The 20,658-nt window shown below is 45.4% G+C and overlaps 1 protein-coding gene across 1 annotated transcript in view; it reads left to right on the forward strand.

Annotated features, from left to right (window-relative positions):
- Positions 1-5,348: 5,348 nt before the first annotated feature.
- The window catches only part of mbtps1 (membrane-bound transcription factor peptidase, site 1), a 30,986-nt gene continuing 15,676 nt past the window's right edge, over positions 5,349-20,658 (forward strand). Inside the window, exons 1-9 of the mRNA XM_070550531.1 lie at positions 5,349-5,770; positions 8,404-8,667; positions 10,372-10,587; positions 10,665-10,775; positions 15,945-16,054; positions 16,143-16,259; positions 18,169-18,236; positions 18,980-19,082; positions 19,314-19,465. Of these exons, the coding sequence (XP_070406632.1) occupies positions 5,575-5,770; positions 8,404-8,667; positions 10,372-10,587; positions 10,665-10,775; positions 15,945-16,054; positions 16,143-16,259; positions 18,169-18,236; positions 18,980-19,082; positions 19,314-19,465 (1,337 nt within the window). The 5' untranslated portion in view covers positions 5,349-5,574. The remainder of the gene's footprint in view (positions 5,771-8,403; positions 8,668-10,371; positions 10,588-10,664; positions 10,776-15,944; positions 16,055-16,142; positions 16,260-18,168; positions 18,237-18,979; positions 19,083-19,313; positions 19,466-20,658) is intronic.

Here is a 20,658-nt window from a genome sequence, read left to right on the forward strand (position 1 = left end):
CTCCTTTCAGACAACAGGAGCTCCTAATTACACACATCTTCACCCTCACAAGCTTTTTAAAGGTTTCAGAAACGATCTAATGTATTATTAAGAATAAGCAGCGCTGGGAAGGCCTGCGCCCACACACAAAGTGAAGTAAAGTACTCTGTAATCATCAAAGAGCAGTAAGGTCAATAATAGTATGTGATAATACACTTAAAACGCTCTTAAAGGTGCAGTATGTAAGAATATAGTGAGAATTTTACAGTGAGAAAATCCCAAAAGAGTCTGATGTTTCAGTCATTTTGGAAGGAAGATTCTACTGAAACATGCTTCATGTCCAGCTGTGAATATCAGTTTTTCTCCTTTTAAAACAAAGGAAGGAGGGACGTAACATCAGTGAGTGTGGGGGGTGCCGTGTGTCCTGCAAGCTAAGTTTAAAGTAGTTGCAGTAACCACATTTTACCCCATGATGTCATTTTTACTTCATTTCTGCATAATGCACCTTTAAATATCCCTACCTGCTTTAAGCAGAAAAACAGGCATATTATACAAAACATAACAGGTGTGGTTTAATTAGTCTGGGAGAGGATAATATAACCTTGTTCTAGTCAGTTTTCTGAAAAGAAAGTTATGATTTCATGTTTGAGGTGGTTGGGTTTGGGTATGATTCCTATGGGCCATTCCCATCTGTACCGGGTTGGCCCGGGCCGGGTAGCGTAGGTTGTTTACATATCTGGGTGGCCTGGTATTTTTCCGGGCCAACCAAGGCTCATTCTCAGCCCTCTTCTCGAGGGGGTCTGCTTCAGGCCGACCAGGGCCAACACACCCACTGCTGACAGCAAATTCACACCTTTCATTAGAGCAAGCCTCTGATTGGTGGGTAGAATCAGCCCACATGGGCTTAAGGCAAGGATGTGTGGAGTCAACTGGGGCCGATTGGGGCTACCCGGCCCGGGCCGACCCGGTACAGATGGGAGTGGCCCACTAGGTACCCGGAATTAGTACCGAATCGATTCAAATGTCAAAGGTACCCATCCCTATATAAGTGATCACAAAACTAAAATATTAGGCGAACAGAAATGACAAGTTACAGTGAAGTCACTTTCAAGCAACTGCATTGGTATCAGTATCGGTACCGATACCAGTATCGTATCGGTGCATCCCTATTCTGAGGACCTGGAGATTATAAGAAAGCATCTGTCTCTTAATGAGAGTCTCGTGGCTCCGATTTCCTGCTGGATTTGGTTCAGAATAGAAGTGAAGGCTTCTCTTGAACTGTTGCTGGTGTGCTTTTATCGAGAGAGCTGGGTGTTAAAACACTACAGACTACATGTAAGTCAGCTTTTATTTTGTAGATCCACGGAGCTGGATGATCAGCTTTCAGGCAGCATTTGTGCTGCAAATGTCAGGGTGCACGTCATGCTGCGACAGGTGTGCTTATATCCTGTCTGCAGACTAGGGCTGGTTCTCCTCTGGGACGTGTTGCACCGTGCACGAGGACCTGCGTGTGTTTAAACGGGAATGAGACTTGTGACGTGTGGCGAGATGACACGTCTCAGGGTGTTAGTCTGTTAGAATCTGATACCCTCAGATTGTGTTTGTTTTCTGCAGAAGCTTTTAGCCCAACCGTCTTACAAATGAACCCAACATGCATGTTTTTGGTCTGTGGGGGGAAACCAGTGCATTCACGGGGAGAACATTGTAACTTCATGCAGAAAAGCTGCAACCTGGATTTGAACCTGCAGCCTCCTCACTGGGGGGCGACGGTGCTACCAGCTGCTCCACCATGCAGCTGCGCCTGCGTTGTGGAGTTTAGTTTGTGTGTTTTATTCCTGGTGCAGGAGGACATGGCTCTTTACAATCCCATAACTATTCCTTTGCTTCAGCATTTATCAGTTTCAGGTCAACCGGGGTGGATTTTCCTGCTTCTGCTGATGGAAATGGCTTATCTGGTAAACGGATGCTGGAGGAGAATCGCTGCAGCTTAGTGTTTCTGATGAGTCTTTCTAGTTTGAAAGCAGCTTAAGGGCTTCACGTTTTACTGCGTCTGGACGCTGTTTCAGTACAACTCTGTGAGCCGTGTGTTCTCGCAAGTCTGATTAGGTTTTGTCTTGCTTTTAGGAGCAAGGCCAGGGAACACTTCCCAGGAAAGCTTGAATTAAAGTGTCCACACCTGTTCAACACCAAGATGGTTCCAATTCATGTCCACGAGTCTTTCATTCACAATCCAACATACTAAATCATCCAGATTTACTCCAGATGCATCTCTTTCTCACAAAGTTTTCATCATGACTTCCATCAGCATCCTCGTGCTAGCTTCACTATTTCAGAAACTCTAAATTTAATTGTTTATATATGAGATTTCATCATATTTGTATATTGATAATATATTCATTCAAATGTTTTCCCGTTGGTTTTTACATGGCTGCCTTGAAACTAATTTAGTTTTGATCACGTTACTGTCTTCAGGATCATAAACTCTTAATCCCAAATAACGAAATTATTGTTCGTGGTTTTCAGAGCAGACAGTTCCAGAAGATGCGTCTTCTAAGCGGTTACTGTTATTTTATGTAGCAACCTGGTGTTTGACAGGTGTGTTGCAGATGTGTTACATGTGTGTTATGTGTGTAACATGTGTGTTACAAGTGTGTTGCGTATGTTTAACAGATGTGTTACATGTGTTGCAGATGTGTTACAAGTGTGTTATGTGTGGTAAATGTATGTGACAGGTGTGTTACATGTGTGGTGCGTATGATTAACAGATGTGTTACATGTGTAAAAGGTGTGTTGCAACTTGCAGATGTGTTACATGTGTGTTACGTGTGGAGCAGGTGTGGTAAATGTATGTGACAGGTGTTTTCTGTGTGGAACAGGTGTGGTAAATGTATATGACGGGTGTGTTACGTGTGGAGCAGGTGTGGTAAATGTATATGACGGGTGTGTTACGTGTGGAGCAGGTGTGGTAAATGTATATGACGGGTGTGTTACGTGTGGAGCAGGTGTGGTAAATGTATATGACGGGTGTGTTACGTGTGGAGCAGGTGTGGTAAATGTATATGACGGGTGTGGATCAGGTGTGGTAACTGTATGACGGGTGTGTTACGTGTGGAACAGGTGTGGTAAATGTATGTGACGGGTGTGTTACATGCGTAACAGGTGTCGTAACTGTATGTGACGGGTGTGTTACATGCGTAACAGGTGTCGTAACTGTATGTAACAGGTATGTTACATGTGGAACAGGTGTGGTAAATGTATGTGACGGGTATGTTACTTGTGGAACAGGTGTGGTAGGTGTGTTATGTGTGTGTGTAACAGGTGTGGTAAATGTATGTGAGAGGTGTGTTATATGCGTAACAGGTGTGGTAACTGTATGTGACGGGTGTGTTACCTGTGGAACAGGTGTGGTAACTCTATGTAACGGGTATGTTACATGTGGAACAGGTGTGGTAACTCTATGTAACGGGTATGTTACATGTGGAACAGGTGTGGTAACTCTATGTAACGGGTATGTTACATGTGGAACAGGTGTGGTAAATGTATGTGACGGGTATGTTACTTGTGGAACAGGTGTGGTAGGTGTGTTTTGTGTGTGTAACAGGTGTGGTAAATGTATGTGAGAGGTGTGTTACATGTGTAACAGGTGTGGTAGCTGTAGGGCTGCTCAATTAATCGAATTTTAATCACGATTACGATCTGAGTTTTGAACGATTATAAAAAACAAAACAAGCCGATTATTTGCTCCTCCCACTTGCGCTGCCCTGAGTTGCAAATGAAGCGCTCCTCCACAGTGTTGCCAACTTAGCGACTTTGACGCTATTTCTAGCAGCTTTTCAGACCCCCTGCTTGACTTTTGAATCTTAAAAGTACCTAGCGAACACCTCAGAAACATCTCTGGTAACCCTTAGCTACTTTCTGGATAACTGCGTTGACATTTCCTGCAGGTTAGCTAAACACTCCGCCTGCTCTCCGGACCGTTCTCCAGGACATTAGGAAAGGGAATGATGTAGTGATGTGTCAGTCACTAAAGACAGCTCTCAGAGCCGGCTCCCTGTTGGATTAACCAGAGTGAGTGACACACACCGCACCTGCGGACTCCTGAGCAGCTAAAAACGGCTAAATGTGCGCGTGCGGCGTGCTAAACATACGTGCAGCTTACCCCTGATTGCTTTGAGACCGGGTTGGGGGGTGGGGGGTGCAGCTGTGGTTGGGACAATTATTACATTAACTGATGGACTTGTAAATAAATAGTTTATAAATAAGGTAGAAATAAGTTCCTCACGCTGGTAATTAATAACTAATCTCTCTGAGGACACGGTGCTAGTGCACTCTCCTACAGAATCTTGACATGACTAAATAAATGTTATGCAACATTTTGTTAACATCAGTTTATTTGTTATAAATGCCACTGTATAATTCTTGCTGTCAGTATTTGCAAGATATTGGTATTTGGGTCTGTACTGGTTAGACTTAAATGAGTTAAACCAAGGTCTATAGCCCTTGGGTCATAAACTATGAGCTATAAGTATATTGGTCTTTTTATACTGGGAATCAGGAGTTATTTTAGTGATCATCTTGTTTCTTATTTATTTTTGTCCTGATTGTGCCCTGAGCAATTTTATGACTGAATAAAAACAAATAAAATCAACATAAATTGAAAAATCGTCCTAAATAATCGTGATCTCAATTTCAGTCACCATAATCGTGATTATTATTTTTGCCATAATCGAGCAGCCCTAGGTAGCTGTATGACGGGTGTGTTACTTGTGGAACAGGTGTGGTAACCATATGACTGGTATGTTACATGTGGAACAGGTGTGGTAACCATATGACTGGTATGTTACATGTGGAACAGGTGTGGTAGGTGTGCTATGTGTGTGTAACAGGTGTGGTAAATGTATGTGACGGGTATGTTACTTGTGGAACAGGTGTGGTAGGTGTGTTTTGTGTGTGTAACAGGTGTGGTAAATGTATGTGAGAGGTGTGTTACATGTGTAACAGGTGTGGTAGCTGTATGACGGGTGTGTTACGTGTGAAACAGGTGTGGTAACCATATGACTGGTATGTTACATGTGGAACAGGTGTGGTAGGTGTGTTATGTGTGTGTAACAGGTGTGGTAAATGTATGTGAGAGGTGTGTTACATGTGTAACAGGTGTGGTAGCTGAATGACGGGTGTGTTACGTGTGGAACAGGTGTGGTAGGTCTTTTGTGTGTGTAACAGGTGTGCTGAAATCAGCAGGTTTTGATCCGGATGTTTATTTTTGTAGGTATCGACAGAGAGAATCGCTGAAGAATTCCAGATCACCACCAGCGTTATTCCTGCTGCTGTCTCTCGTCACAACCATCCTCTGCTCTCCACGTTTGCCTGACTCCTCTGGTTGTCACCATGGCGACTCAGTTCCTCCTCCGGCCGTGTCGCTGAGCCGCCACTCTGGACCGCCATCATGGAGAGGAAACGCAGAAAGAAATCAGACTAGCTGCCTGGGCTGTTTGCAGTATGAACTCTTTTCTGGAGCCGAGGACCTGAAAATGATCTGTTCTGACTTCTGATCCAGGATCAGGTGTTCGCTGCTTCACAGCAAAACAAACAACAATGTTTATTTTTTCTGTGTCCGTGCTTTTGGGGCTGCTGGCCGCCTTGCTGCCCGCCGTGGGGATGAGGGCGGAGCCGGGGGCCACACCTCGTTCGAATCAAGCCTCCAGCATGGAGCCCCCTTCCTCAACCACTGAGTCCAACTGCTCCCAGTTGACCCTTAAACTGGAGTTCTCCTCTGAGGTGGTGGAACACGGTAAGAAACAGGTGTCTCTACAAAAATCACAAGGCGATTAACAAAAGAAAGAAAGAAATTAGGAACAAGAAAGAACAGTTGACATAAGTTTTATTTTCATCATAAGGGATACAGATTTTATTCATAAGTAAATCCGTCCTCGCTTAAAAATGCAGCAAAACTTTTAAAAAGTTTTCTGACAAACTGAACATCAAAGTTCACAAACATGTTTGTTTCTTAGTGACTTTTTCCTTTAAGCCTCTTATCCCTCCGGGGTCCATGGACGCGTATCCGCGTCTTTTGAACAGGTCTGATTTGGGACGCTGTAGCAGCAAGACTCCGCCTCCCTGATTTTCGGTTTCAATTCAGCTTTAAAAAGGAGATTATAATCTACACCCCAGTTTTTAAATTTCTTTAATAGGAAACGTAAAAGCGGAGTTGTACTAAACTAAAAAACAACCTAATTTTAGACAATCTGATAACTTGTCAAAACAGCAGTTTAGTAATCCGTGAGAGGGAATGTGCTCGTGAACATAAAAAACCCACAAAAACATGAGATCCTTTTGCTGTTGGTGGAATTCTCACATATTCAGCTGATAAAAAGCATAATTATGTAGCTGAGAGAGAGAGGAAGGCCGCACGAGTAAAGAGATGTGCGCAAAAAGGAGCCACTTCACAGGGAAAGGAGTGACGCGAACGAGTAACAACAATTAGATATTGACGGTAAACTTCATATTTTGGAGCGATCCGGACAGATATGTTGTCTCTGCAGTTTAGTAGGCTTTTATTAGGCTTATGTAAAGGATGATGAGAAGGATAAATGTCCACCAGGCGGTTCAGATATTACGGCTGTTTTTTGAACTGGAAGCAGAGGAAGTGGACGGAGACTCGCAGCCGGAGTCTGAGGCAAACAGCGAGGATGTTGATGACGATGTGGCAGATCCATCCTTCCTCATAGAAGAGTTGGATCATGATGAGGTAGAGGATGACGGCAGAGATGCAGCTCCTCGGAGATCCAACAAGAGGAGTGGGTGGCGCCGCGCAGCTGTCAGATCTCGATCCCCGCGGCGTGAGACAGAGCCACTCCCCACTCCAAAATGCATGTACATTATTGCCAAATTAATAAAATAATTATAAATTCAGATAGTCCAGGTTGTCCTGAAAAAAATGATAGCCCATAAGGCAATATTTATTGTTTTTATTAGAAAATACAAAAGAAAAACCAAAATGAGTCAAAACGGTGATTTACACCCTGTTCCCAAGAGGGCTAATAATTTATTAAAAAAATGTGTTATTTGCTATTTTTATTCATAGTTTTTATAAATGTACAGTCTAGATTACCATTCTAAATTATAAGAAACATTCGTCATAAATGTTTGTTGGTTTCACAGTAAAATAAAAAACATTTTTCCAATTCAGATTTTATGTTTTTGAGTGATTTAAGGTCTAATATGCAACCCCTTTATGTCCAAATATAAAAAATAAATATAAATTCATGAAGTCCAGGTTGTGCTGAAAAGACTGATGCCACATAAGGCAGTGGTTATAGTTTTTATTTTGGAAATACAAAGCAAAACTCTAAATTAGTCAAACGGCAAATTACACCCTGGACCCCAGAGGGTTAAATAAGATTCATACCTAAAATCATCTGTTAATCTTTCTACACAAGGCTTAAACGGCAGAAACACTTAATCTTTAACGTTTCTTTTTTAATCCCAGCTGTTAATCCAGATGTAGATTCACTCAGAACCAAATGAAGATTTGGTTTATGATTACTCACATCTTACATTTTTCAGAACACAAATCGGTCCAAAGAACCAAAATCAGCCGACGTCCGTTCAAACGATCAGCCGAGTTTGGTCTGAAGGGGCGGGGTGTGTGTGTGATGTTCAAGGTTCTGTGGAAAAATCAGCTTTTTATTTTTCTTTGTGCTTTTTTCTTGTGGTCCTCTTTTTTTTTATTCCACTAAAATTAGAAGCAGGGTTTTAGTTAAAATAGTTTATTTTACTGAACATCAAAGCGCTCTGCATTAATTTGTTTGAAAACCTTAAAATAAATCAGCTTTAGCCTTAATGGCCTCTGATTTGTTGGCTTTTGATTCCATTTCTTACTGGAAGCATTAGCTGAGATGCACTAAAGAGGCCCAGAAATGAACTCCCAACAAAATATCAAGTTCTTCTAATATTAGAAACTAAAAACTGGGTACATTTTATTATTAATTCCCATAAAACTGACCAAACATACAAGAACAGAGACGATGTTTCTGCCCGGACCGTTTTAGACGTGACACACCCTGATCACTTTAGTGTTTATTCATAAAGTAGCTGAAGGTGTTTTTAGCAGGTGATTGTTTTAGCTTTAGCTGCTAACGCGACCAAACGGGGAGTCGATGAGGTTAGCTTGCTGCCGTAGCGTTAGCACTTGTTAGCATAAGGCTGCTAGTTATTAGCTAAACGTTTTAACAGATATTCTGCTTGCATTTTTGCTCAATGATGTATCATTTAAGTAAATCAACAATAGCTGAAAACGAACAAATAATCCTGCTAATCTTGAGACTTGATCAGAGGTCATGATGGGTCGTTTAGTCGTGTGGAATCTGTTTTTCCACTAGTTTGTCTCGTCTGTAACGCATCATGTTGTTTTTGTTTCTTCAGAGTACATCGTAGCGTTTACGGGGTATTTCTCAGCCAAAGCTCGCGGCCTCTACATCCGCAGCGCCTTACGGAGTTCTGGAGACGACAAGCTGGAGTGGCACATCCTTCCCAGGGAAAACCCGGCTTCCGACTTCCCCAGCGACTTTGAGCTGGTCCACATCCGTCAGGCTTCTCCCAGCAGCCTGCTGACCTTAGAGGACCACCCTTACATCAAGAGGGTGACACCGCAACGCAAAGTTTTCCGCTCTCTCAAGTACATTCCCTGTAAGTCTCACAGTATGGCATCATTGTTCAGGGATAAGGATCAGAGCTTCTCTGGGATTGGCATGTCTCTCTGGGAAATCTGAAACTCTGAGCTGATCTGGGTGCAGCTCGGCTCACAGAACGCCTCTTTGTTTGCTCCGTCCGGCTAAATTTCTCCACTGTGTGTGTTTGTGCTGCAGCAAAGGGTTGTGTGTCTTGTGTGTGTGTGTGTGTGTGTGTGTGGGGGGGGGGGGGGCGGGAGGGGCGTCATCGTCATCTGTTTGCTCTTAATGGGAGGGAGTAGGTGATTCACTGTGGTTGTTCCTGACTGGATGTGGGGGCACGCCCTGAGGTTGGCACTGGATGAAAGACTTCAGTGTGCCCCCCAGCCACCTTATAAACGTGTGTGTGTGTGTGTGTGTGTGTGTGTGTGTGTGTGTGTGTGTGTGTGTGTGTGTGTGTGTGTGTGTGTGTGTGTGTGTGTGTGTGTGTGTGTGTGTGAGTGAGTGTCAGGGTATCCGCGGGTCCTTAAAAAGTCTTAAAAAGTCTTAAATTAGCTTTTCCAAATTTAAGGCCTTAAAAATCCTTAAAAATTACAAATAATTCTTAAATACAGTTTCCAAAGGTTTTAAATTACCAAAGACCCAATAAACAAGATTCTTTTATTTCTATAAGATTTTCGTGAATTTCTAGTTAGTGTCCAGCATTTTTTGTGTACGATGTTGCCGTAAGCGGAACCGTACACATTCAGTGAAAGGGGACAATTTTTAGATGAGCACATTAGCTGGTTAAGCTAGTGGGAGCTCGCGCCATGGGGAAGTGCAAGTTTAATGGTAACTGGATGGTTAATCCCACGTTCGCCACGTGGTTATTACCTGTTCCAGGCAATAGCTGGAAGTTATAGCTTAAATTTAATTTAAAAATTTGCTTAAATTTGGTTAAAGTGGCCTTAAAAAAGGTCTTAAAAAGTCTTAAATTTGGCTCCCTTAACCCTGCAGATACCCTGGTGTGTGTGTGTGTGTGTGTGTGTGTGTGTGTGTGTGTGTGTGTGTGTGTGTGTGTGTGTGTGTGTGTGTGTGTGTGTGTGTGTGTGTGTGTGTGTGTGTGTGTGTGTGCGTGTGTGTGTGTGTGTGTGCGCGCGCGAGAGTGAGTGAGTGAGTGAGTGACAGAGAGAGAGAGTGTGTGAGTGACAAAGAGAGAGAGTGTGTGTGAGAGAGTGTGTGTGTGAGTGGCATTTGTTGTCCAGACACAAGACTCTGCAGATCTGGTTCGAGTAGCTCCTGAGTAGAGTTTGATTATTTTGCATCAGCTTCTCAAGACCGACTGAATTAGTTGAAAATAATTTTTAAAGTTGTACCGTCTCATCTTTGTGGTTGTTGGGAATGCTGATGTCTCCTGATGAGGCCCGGGTTTCCTGCTGCTGAATCCTGCTTTGAAAGCCTTTAAAACCCGGTTCTGCTCCTGCTTGTTAATCACCTGATGATAATTTGTTCCTTCTAAGTGATTCAATCTGTGAAGAAAAGATGTAATTAGCCGGGTGCGATGGCCCTCACGACTGAAGTTACAACAAGGGGCTCGGCATACGATGAGTGTGATTAGCTTAACGAGATGTTCTGAGGCGTAGCGTTTACAGGACGAGATGATGAAAGAGGACGCGGCTCCTGTCAGTCACGGAGACTGAAAACAGTCGTGTTTCTTACACGTTCTCCTGTTTTGTCTCCGTAGCACCTGAACCTGCGGCACCCTGCAACACCACCCAGGGGAATCAAAAGTGGCAGTCGTGGCAATCCTCCCGCCCCTTCAGACGAACCAGCCTCTCTCTGGGCTCGGGCTTCTGGCACGCCACTGGCCGCCACTCCAGCCGACGTCTGCTGCGCGCCATTCCTCGCCACGTGGCTCAGATCCTGCAGGCGGATGTCCTCTGGCAGATGGGACACACCGGTAGGAAAAGGGACGTCTTTCCTCCCAAGTGCATAAATGAGAAATAATCTCCAGTACATGTTTTTGGTGGCGTGCAGGTGCTGGGGTGAAGGTGGCGGTTTTTGACACCGGTCTGAGTGAGAAGCACCCACATTTCAAGAATGTAAAGGAAAGGACCAACTGGACCAACGAGAAGACCCTGGATGATGGTGAGGAGGAAGAGCACGCTGCTGCTGACTAGTTCTGACGTTTTATGGCTGTCAGTGTTGGTGCCTGAAATCAGAATTTTCACCGTAAAGAGACGTAAAGGAGAGCAAGTTCTTTAAAGGGGCATTATGGAAGTTTGACAGCCAGAACATGTATAGAAATAATAAATGTCTTCTTCATACATTCTCCTGCAATGTCCTGGTCCTGTAGAATGAGCCCTGGCATTTTTACTGTGATTGCCTGTTTTTCTGTAAAATCACAGAAAAAGAGAGATGCTCGGGTCGAGCAGGCTGCTTCATGCGCGTTCACGCTCAGGCATCGCCCGTAGCATTTGCTATCCGTAGCTTTAGCAGCAGAGAGAGAGGCAGTGCCACTTTGTCGCTGTTCCTAACGCCTAGTGACAAAGCTAGCTACATTTCTGAGGACCCTTAGCTACTTTCTGTAGAACTTTCTTCTAGATATTTCCTGCTAATTAGCAACAAAATAGCCATTTTCACTCCGAACCGTTCTTTGAACGTTGTTTCAGCTGTCATCAAGGATATAAATGTTACAGATTTAAAGGACGTCACTGGTGCTTGAGCTCACCTAGTAAGACATCTGACTCCCATGTAGGAAACCTGGGTTCGATTCTGGGTGTGAACATAGTTTATTTAAGGTTTATTTTTTACATTAATGGTATATTTTTTTTACAGTAAAATGCCCAAATTTTTATTTGAGACTCGCCGAACGGCACTGAATTCACAGATAAAAAAGATGTGGGTTCAACTTTCATTTTGGAACAATTTTTCAAGCAAGGGAAGGGAATGATCTGAGCATGCAGGAGGACTGACCCATCATAAACCTTTGTCGGCTGTGCTGAAGAGAAAGGTACAGAACCAAATTCGTCGTCGTCTTCCTCCGCTTATCCGGGTCCGGGTCGCGGGGGCAGCATCCCAACTAGGGAGCTCCAGACCCTCCTCTCCCCAGCCACCTCCACCAGCTCCTCCGGCAGGACCCCAAGGCGTTCCCGGACCAGATTGGAGATGTAACCTCTCCAACGTGTCCTGGGTCGCCCCGGGGGCCTTCTGCCAGCAGGACATGCCCGAAACACCTCCCCGGGGAGGCGTCCAGGAGGCATCCTGACCAGATGCCCAAACCACCTCAACTGGCTCCTTTCAATCGGGAGGAGCAGCGGTTCTACTCCGAGTCCCTCCCGAATGTCCGAGCTCCTCACCCTATCTCTAAGGCTGAGCCCGGCCACCCTACGGAGGAAACTCATTTCGGCCGCTTGTATCCGTGATCTCGTTCTTTCGGTCATTACCCAAAGCTCATGACCATAGGTGAGGATTGGGACGTAGATCGACCGGTAAATCGAGAGCCTGGCTTTCTGGCTCAGCTCCCTCTTCACCACGACAGATCGGCTCAGCGTCCGCATCACTGCAGACGCCGAACCAATCCGCCTGTCGATCTCCCGATCCCTCCTACCCTCACTCGTGAACAAGACCCCGAGATACTTAAACTCCTCCACTTGAGGTAGGACCTCTCCCCCGACCCGGAGTTGGCAAGCCACCCTTTTCCGGTCGAGAACCATGGTCTCAGATTTGGAGGTGCTGATCCTCATCCCAGCCGCTTCACACTCGGCCGTGAACCTACCCAGCAAGAGCTGAAGGTCGGAGCTGGATGAAGCTAGGAGGACCACATCATCCGCAAAAAGCAGAGACGAGATTCTCCTGCCACCAAACTCGACACACTCCACACCACGGCTGCGTCTAGAAATTCTGTCCATAAAAGTGATGAACAGAACCGGTGACAAAGGGCAGCCCTGGCGGAGTCCAACCCTCACTGGGAACAGGTCCGACTTACTACCGGCTATGTGAACCAAACTCACGCTCCTCTGGTAAAGGGACTGAATGGCCCTTAACAGAAAGCCACCCACCCCATACTCCTGGAGCGTCCCCCACAGGGTGGCTCTGGGGACACGGTCATAAGCCTTCTCCAAATCCACAAAACACATGTGGATTGGTTGGGCAAACTCCCATGCCCCCTCCATCACCCTTGCAAGGGTATAGAGCTGGTCCACAGTTCCACGGCCAGGACGAAAACCACATTGCTCCTCCTCTATCTGAGATTCAACTATCGATCGGACCCTCCTCTCCAGTACCTTGGAGTAGACCTTTCCAGGGAGGCTGAGGAGTGTGATCCCCCTATAGTTGGAACACACCCTCAGGTCACCCTTCTTAAAGATGGGTACCACCACCCCGGTCTGCCACTCCCTAGGAACTGCCCAGAACCAAATTATTTAATTAATTAGCTGCGCGTTCTCCTGTCCTCTGTCCTCCCCCCCCCCACACACACACACACACGGGACTTTCTCAGCTGTTATTTTCGTTAAGGAGTGTGCACGTACAGCATGAGCGCCTCGTGCACGAGCCTACTTTTGAAGCTGCCGTTACGCTTTTGGCCTGAGGGGGCGATCACGAGCATAAAAATTCAAAACTCAGTAAAGTCCCTTAAAACACATTTTGCATAATTTAAGGGATATTTGGGTGATTTGGAAGTTTTATTTCTCTACAGTAAGGTCCATACCTGATGCTGATGTCCGTCAAAGAGAGCGAAGTGTCTGGAGACAGGAAGTAGTTCATGACTAGCCATATCGCTAAGCTAGTGACTACTTTCTGTTTTTGTTAAACGCCTCTTGCTCAAAGAAGTCCCACCGATGTGCTACAGAGCTGTATGGCCTGTTTTTAAGCCTCTATAATTAGGGATGCACCGATAAGGTTTTTTGCTGCCGATCACGATACGATATCAAAGAATGCTGATCACCGATGCCGATCACGTGGATTGGCCAAAAATTTTCTACAACATTATAATGAGTGCTACAAACTACATAATCTGGGAATAAAGGAAATGTAACCTAATCTAAAATGGTCTGTATTAGGGTTGTCACGTAGTCTTTAAAATACCAATATTTGCCCATAACTTCTTATTTTATGTCTGTTTGATGTCATCATTTTAAAAATATTAGATCAGATGATACTCATTACTCAAGTAGCCTTCTAATCAGATACTTTTTTACCCTTACTTGAGTAATAAACCCTGTATCAGGAAAACATTGTCCTCGGTTTGTGTCCTTCCAGTGAGCTTTGCAGATGTGGGAAAATGTCATCAGGCAGTAATCGTTGTTAAATTCATAATTATTCTCTGAGAGAGACCAACTCTTATCTGCCCCTGGGAGCCCCGTAATGCATAGCGTCATTTCAACATGGGGGTGTCCACGACACGGTTTATATGCAGGTAGCGGCGCTGCGGCTGCTTTATATAGCGACTCGTTGCATTCTCCCTCAACCCAAATCCTCGGATCACGCATTTGAGCTAAAACGCTAACGTTAGCTTGCCTTGCGTTGACTGTAGAGTTGTGGGTGATGGTCACGCAGATGTGTCATGAGATTTGAAGCGTTGCTGCCTTTCACAGACACTTTTTCTGCACGTGCTGCAAACAGGATAGCCGTCTTCTATCAGCTGTCCCTCGGCATTCTTCAAATATCTAAAAGATGCCCGTACTTCCCACTTTGTCTTCTTTGAGGGATAATAAATGTCCTGAGCGCTCCCGTCTCCTCCTTTGGCCGTTATTTCAGCTTTAGCTTCAAGAAAGTTTTGGTTGTAAACAACAAAGTGCGCATGTGCCGCCGGCAACTTCAGCAGACGATACGGTGGCTGGTAAGGGTCACCGCGCCTACACCGCAGCCACGGTAATCCACCGAGATAATTTTTTTTAAACAAGACGGTTATTATTATTGTCAACTTTTTTTTACCGGGGTTTACGCTACACTGGTTACCGTGACAACCCTAATTATGTATTTAGCAGGCGCTTTTGTCCAAAGCGACTTACAAGTGATAATCGGCATGTTGCCCTTGAGGCTAACAACAACAATAACAACAACTTGACATCAGTCATGGAGAGGAGGGAACAAGGAGTGGACAGTAGAGAGGGGGGACGGGTGCAGGGAAGGTGCTAGTTTAGAAGATGCTCTCTGAAGAGCAGGGTCTTCAGGAGTTTCTGGTAGTGTTAGGAAGGTCATTCCACATTTGTGGAACGACGCATGAGAAGAGTCTGGATTGTCCTGAGCATGGTGTAGGCACTGCTAGCCGACAATCCTGTGATGACCGGAGCAGCCGGGCCGAGACGTAAGCCTTTGCAAGAGGATTCAGGTAGATGGGAGCCGTACCATCTCGGACTTTGTATGCTAGTGTTAGCAATTTGAATTTGATGCATGCTGCTAGCGGTAGCCAGTGGAGCTCAATGAACAGAGGGGTGACGTGTGCTCTTTTTGGCTGATTGAAGACCAGACGCGCCGCTGTGTTCTGGACCATTTGAAGAGGTCTCACAGTACAGCCTGGAAGACCAGTTAGAAGGGCGTTGCAGTAATCGAGGCGGGAGATGACAGTAGATTGCACCAGGAGCTGGGTGGCATGTTGTGTTAGGTATGGTCTGATCTTTCGTATGTTATACAGCGCAAAGCGGCATGAACGGGCAACAGAGGCAACATGATCTTTAATTTAACAGTATATTAAAATAAAAGTATTTAAAAACGGTAAAATGTCCTTAAAGATGTTTAAAACGGACTCTAAGATGGTATCAGGACCTTGTTTAAGTCTGGATGTGAGTCCAACGTGGTGAAAAACAACGGTTATAAATAGAAGAATCAGGTCATGAACTATGAACACAAACCAGTTCTTTTATTCAGTCTGAGCTGAACTTTGGACCGGTCCTTGTGAGGTGTGCACTCATGTAAACACTAGTTGGCCTTTGTTGACATTAACAGCTGATTATGATTGATCTGATTGCTCCTGTCAGCAGGAATGATGACGCCTGGTCGTGTTTTAATGCCGCTGATCCGATCCGATGCCGACACTTTTCCCACTCACGTTCATCACTTCCCTAAACAACAGCGTTGACTCACTCAGACCCATTCAGTTTGAGTTAGCAGCTTTGTTTTATTTCCTAATCTGTTCCTCTGTGGGGTTGGGAGATTACTACGTTGGGAATCTTTATTTTGCAAACCTGTTTTGTGTAACGATGCTCGGCGTGAGCAGAGAGGGACGCGAGCGCACAGCCTGTGACTGGTGCGGAGTTCCGGTGTGGATCTGATGGTGGGAAAGCGTCACGGCTGACTGCTGCTGCTGTTTTCCAGGACTGGGACATGGGACGTTCGTAGCGGGAGTGATAGCCAGCATGAGGGAGTGTCAGGGCTTTGCCCCCGATTCAGAGCTCCACATCTTCAGAGTGTTCACCAACAACCAGGTGAGGTGCTCACGCTGCCGCTGGTGTTTGCTTTCTACACCACAGTCGGTGTAAATGTGTGTTTCAGCGCTCCGTTGTCTCCTTTAAGGTTTCGTACACCTCCTGGTTTCTGGATGCTTTCAACTACGCCATCCTGAAGAAGATCGATGTTCTGAACCTCAGCATCGGGGGGCCGGACTTCATGGACCATCCTTTTGTGGATAAGGTGATGCACACGTCCTGCTGCTGTTAAATACCAAAGCTGCTGTTCGTCGGATTAAAGGAACACCCGTTTGCTCCTTTTGTCCTTCATGTTACGCCTTTTTAAAAGTTACTGAGGCGAGGCGGGTCAACTGTCAGAACAAACGGGTCAAACCGGGTTCGCGAACGGCTTCGGTACAACGTTCACACGTTCAAAAACGTCAGCTGCAGGAAAACACGCCTGGCTTTACCTGCTCTCTGGTGTTGATGTGACCGCAAACTGGGTTTTTTTTCCCGCATGAGGAAATGTAGGAACAATATGAAACGTTTATATAATTTCCCTAGTCTGGATTGAATGCTCTGGATTAGAAGACCCCGTGTCTCCTAAAGGGAACATACGTGTCATGCATCATTTTTGTTCTATTGTTAGACCTGTTTTGATCATGTAGAGAGGCTGGATGTTCATTAAATTCAATTCAATTCAATTTTATTTAGAAAGCGCCAAATCACGACAAGAGTCGTCTCAAGGCACTTCACATAATAAAAATTCCAATTCAGGTCAGTTCATTAAGCCAATCAGAAATAATGTTTCCTATATAAGGAACCCAGCAAATTGCATCAAGTCACTGACTAGTGTCAGTGACTATACAGCAATCCTCATACCAAGCAAGCATAAAGCGACAGTGGAGAGGAAAACTCCCTCCCTAAATGATTTTTATTTAAACTAAAAATGAACAATTTTCTCGTCGTCGTCGTCTTCCTCCACTTATCCGGGTCCGGGTCGTGGGGGCAGCATCCCAACTAGGGAGCTCCAGACCGTCCTCTCCCCGGCCACCTCCACCAGCTCCTCCGACAGGACCCCAAGGCGTTCCCGGACCAGATTGGAGATGTAACCTCTCCAACGTGTCCTGGGTCGACCCGGGGGCCTCCTGCCGGCAGGACATGCCCGAAACACCTCCCCAGGGAGGCGTCCAGGAGGTATCCTGACCAGATGCCCAAACCACCTCAACTGACTCCTTTTGATCCGGAGGAGCAGCGGTTCTACTCCAAGTCCCTCCCGAATGTCCGAGCTCCTCACCCTATCTCTAAGGCTGAGCCGGCCACCCTACGGAGGAAACTCATTTGGGCCGCTTGTATCCGCGATCTCATTCTTTCGGTCATTACCCAAAGCTAATGACCATAGGTGAGGATTGGGACGTAGATCGACCGGTAAATCGAGAGCCTGGCTTTCTGGCTCAGCTCCCTCTTCACCACGACAGATCGGCTCAGCGTCCGCATCACTGCAGACGCCGAACCAATCTGCCTGTCGATCTCCCGATCCCTCCTACCCTCACTCGTGAACAAGACCCCGAGATACTTACGAGAACAATTTTCTGTTGCAGCTAATCTGAAAAAACCTGGGAATTAAAAGACAACCGAAAACAAAAGTCCCGCCTTTCAGGAGGACATTTCTTTCCATCTTCTGTGATTCCTGCTGACCTGTCTGAGCTAGCTCACTTCTGTTCTGATGAGACTTATTCATGTTCATTAACCCAAACGAGCCATTGGTTATCGTCTTAATCCCATGTGAGGCTCTTCTCATGCCCCGCCCCCCAGCTGGATCTTCTTTCTTTAACGTTGCTGTTAATGCGTGGAAAAACAAAAGCTCAACGCTGTGGCCTCATTGTTCAGGAGCGCTCCTCGTTTAGCCGATATTTAGTTTTTATTATAAAATAAAATCAGTTTTCATTTTGCCTCCTGCCCTGGTCCGGATGGTTACGGCTGTACAACTAAAAGCATTTCAGACTCTAAATATTTAGGTGCTTTCCTGCAGCATCAATACAGATTCTTCCAGAAAGAAGAAAATATAGAAAAGTGTGAATTTGTGAAACGTAAAATCCAGATTTCTTTGAGGAAAATCAGTTTGATTTAATTTTCTCTTCTTCCACTGACAGGTTTGGGAACTGACAGCCAACAAAGTGATCATGGTTTCTGCTATCGGCAACGACGGGCCTCTGTATGGGTACGGTCATCCCCTAACCCCATCAGCTTCAGAACGTCTCGTTTTTTATGGCGCGCTATGGGGGCCAAAATTAAGACAACTGCCCAGCAGCAGGAGGCTATATAAATTCCGAAGCAAACTACTGATCTGATTAATGATGAGCTGGCGCCGGTAACTGAGAGGCTGGCGCTGCTTCCAGAGAAATAGCACCTTTACCGGCGTTACTACTAGATACGCTAGGGACTAGCAGCCCTCGGCTGGTCATTGACTGGTTCAAACACTCCCTCTGCTGTCTGTTAGCATGGATAGGCTAGCACTAGCCTGGACGGGCTGGTGTTAGCATTGGAGAGGCTAGCCATTAGCATGTCTCGGAGAGTCACTAGTCAGCTAGTGGCCAGCCTAGGCACGCTAATGGCTAGCCTCTCCAATGCTAACACCAGCCCGTCCAGGCTAGTGCTAGCCTATCCATGCTAATAGACAGCAGAGGGAGTGTTTGAACCAGTCAATGACCAGCCAAGGGCTGCTAGTCCCTAGCGTATCTAGTAGTAACGCCGGTAAAGGTGCTATTCCTCAGTAAGCAGCGCCAGCCTCTCAGTTACCGGCGCCAGCTCATCATTAATCAGGTCGGTAGTTTGCTTCAGAATTTATATAGCCTCCTGCTGCTGGGCAGTTGTCTTAATTTTGGCCCCCATACCGCGCCATAGTTTTTTCCTGAAATGCTCCTCCTCATTCTTGTAAATAAATTCTCAACGACGTTCTTGTAGGACCCTGAACAATCCGGCCGACCAGATGGACGTGATCGGAGTTGGAGGGATCGACTTTGAGGACAACATAGCTAGGTTTTCCTCCAGGGGCATGACCACCTGGGTCAGTATGAAGGGACGAGCCGAGACAAGCTGCTCCTCCATGAAATCTCTTATTTTTGTCGTTCTGAATTCTGTTTACCAACTTTTTATCTCCTTAAAACTGCCTTATTATTGTTGAAATGAGGACAGTTCCCCAGTTTAATAGCCCACATTTTATGAATGTCTCACTTCAACAGATAATTGACCATTTTATAAAAATTCGATGGATTATTTTTCCTGAATCTGTATCCAGGAGCTGCCGGGGGGCTATGGCAGAGTGAAGCCGGATATCGTCACCTACGGTTCTGGCGTTCGCGGCTCCGGGTTGAAGGAGGGATGCCGTTCTTTGTCTGGGACCAGCGTGGCCTCTCCTGTGGTCGCAGGTGCTGTCACGCTTCTGGCCAGGTAGGCTTCAGACGAGCTCGCCCGTAGGAAAGCAACATCAGAATTCTAGAATAATTTCTCAATAATCTGGTCAAAGTTCCTCAGATTTGTTATAGTAATCCAGTGGAACCTGTTTGTGTTTTTGCAGAAACAAAATTTGATCGTTCCATCAACAAGTCGGACAATAAACTGGAATTATTTCTGAGGTCTAACGCTGCGTCTCAATTCAGGGTCTGCGTCCTTCGAAGGACCCAGCCTGCTCGGCCGACGTGGGCTGGGTCCTCCGTCGGCCGAGTAGACCGGATGTTAACGGCTGTGAATTTGGACAGGCCTAGCCTTCATGAACTCCCGCCTCTCCCTCGGCGAACGTTCCGTCGCCTAGCAACTGTGGAACCGCTGAGCAGAAGGAACTTTAAACGATGGAGCTCGAAGTTTTATTTAGCTTTTTAATCATTTCCTTGACTGTTGGAGAGCTAAATCAGAGAAAATACTTTCGACAAGCTAAGCAAAGATGTGATAATAGTTTTTAATACTTTCTAAGGGTCTTAATTTGACCAAAACCGATTTATCACCTTTTAAGACTTTTCAAGACCCAGCGGATACCCTCTAGTAAACAATTCTCATTTGTAAACAAAAATAAAATTCAAGAGTTTAATGCAGAACTGATTTTATTTAGATATTTCTTTTATATGTTCATGTTTAATCTTTATTAACCATTTTTTTCTAGCAAAGTAAAAAGCTGTCAAAGCTCTCCCTTCTCTCCTGTGCCCTCTGCTGCTCTGCCTCCCTCTGCAGCCTCATGTCCTCCCTGATCAGCTCCAGAAGCTGGTCATCGCTGTCACCTTCCCCTGGATGCCCATTTTCTCCAGAATAGTCCTAACAAACATGTAAGAAAAGAAACAGATAGAGAAAAGAGGACAACGGGTTATTCCTTTCATGTTTTCGCAGAAAAAAATAAACTCAAACGAGTTTTAAAAATATGAGATGTTGTTGTACCTCCATGCCACAGCCGCCGAATACTTTGCTCCAGTGAACATGTGGTCCATCTCCGCCCTAAGCTTAATAAATTCCATGGTTTGCATTCCAAGTATAAAAAAATGAGAACATGATTTTTAAGTTCTGGATTGGCGGATCGATCCCAGCTGATTCCTTCATGCATCTCTGTCATAAGAGTTTAAAACAACTTTTGCATTACCAACTAGGATTTTTTAGAA

The sequence above is a fragment of the Nothobranchius furzeri genome, chromosome 4 (genome assembly GCF_043380555.1).
Source record: "Nothobranchius furzeri strain GRZ-AD chromosome 4, NfurGRZ-RIMD1, whole genome shotgun sequence".
NCBI classification, from domain to species: Eukaryota; Metazoa; Chordata; class Actinopteri; order Cyprinodontiformes; family Nothobranchiidae; genus Nothobranchius; species Nothobranchius furzeri.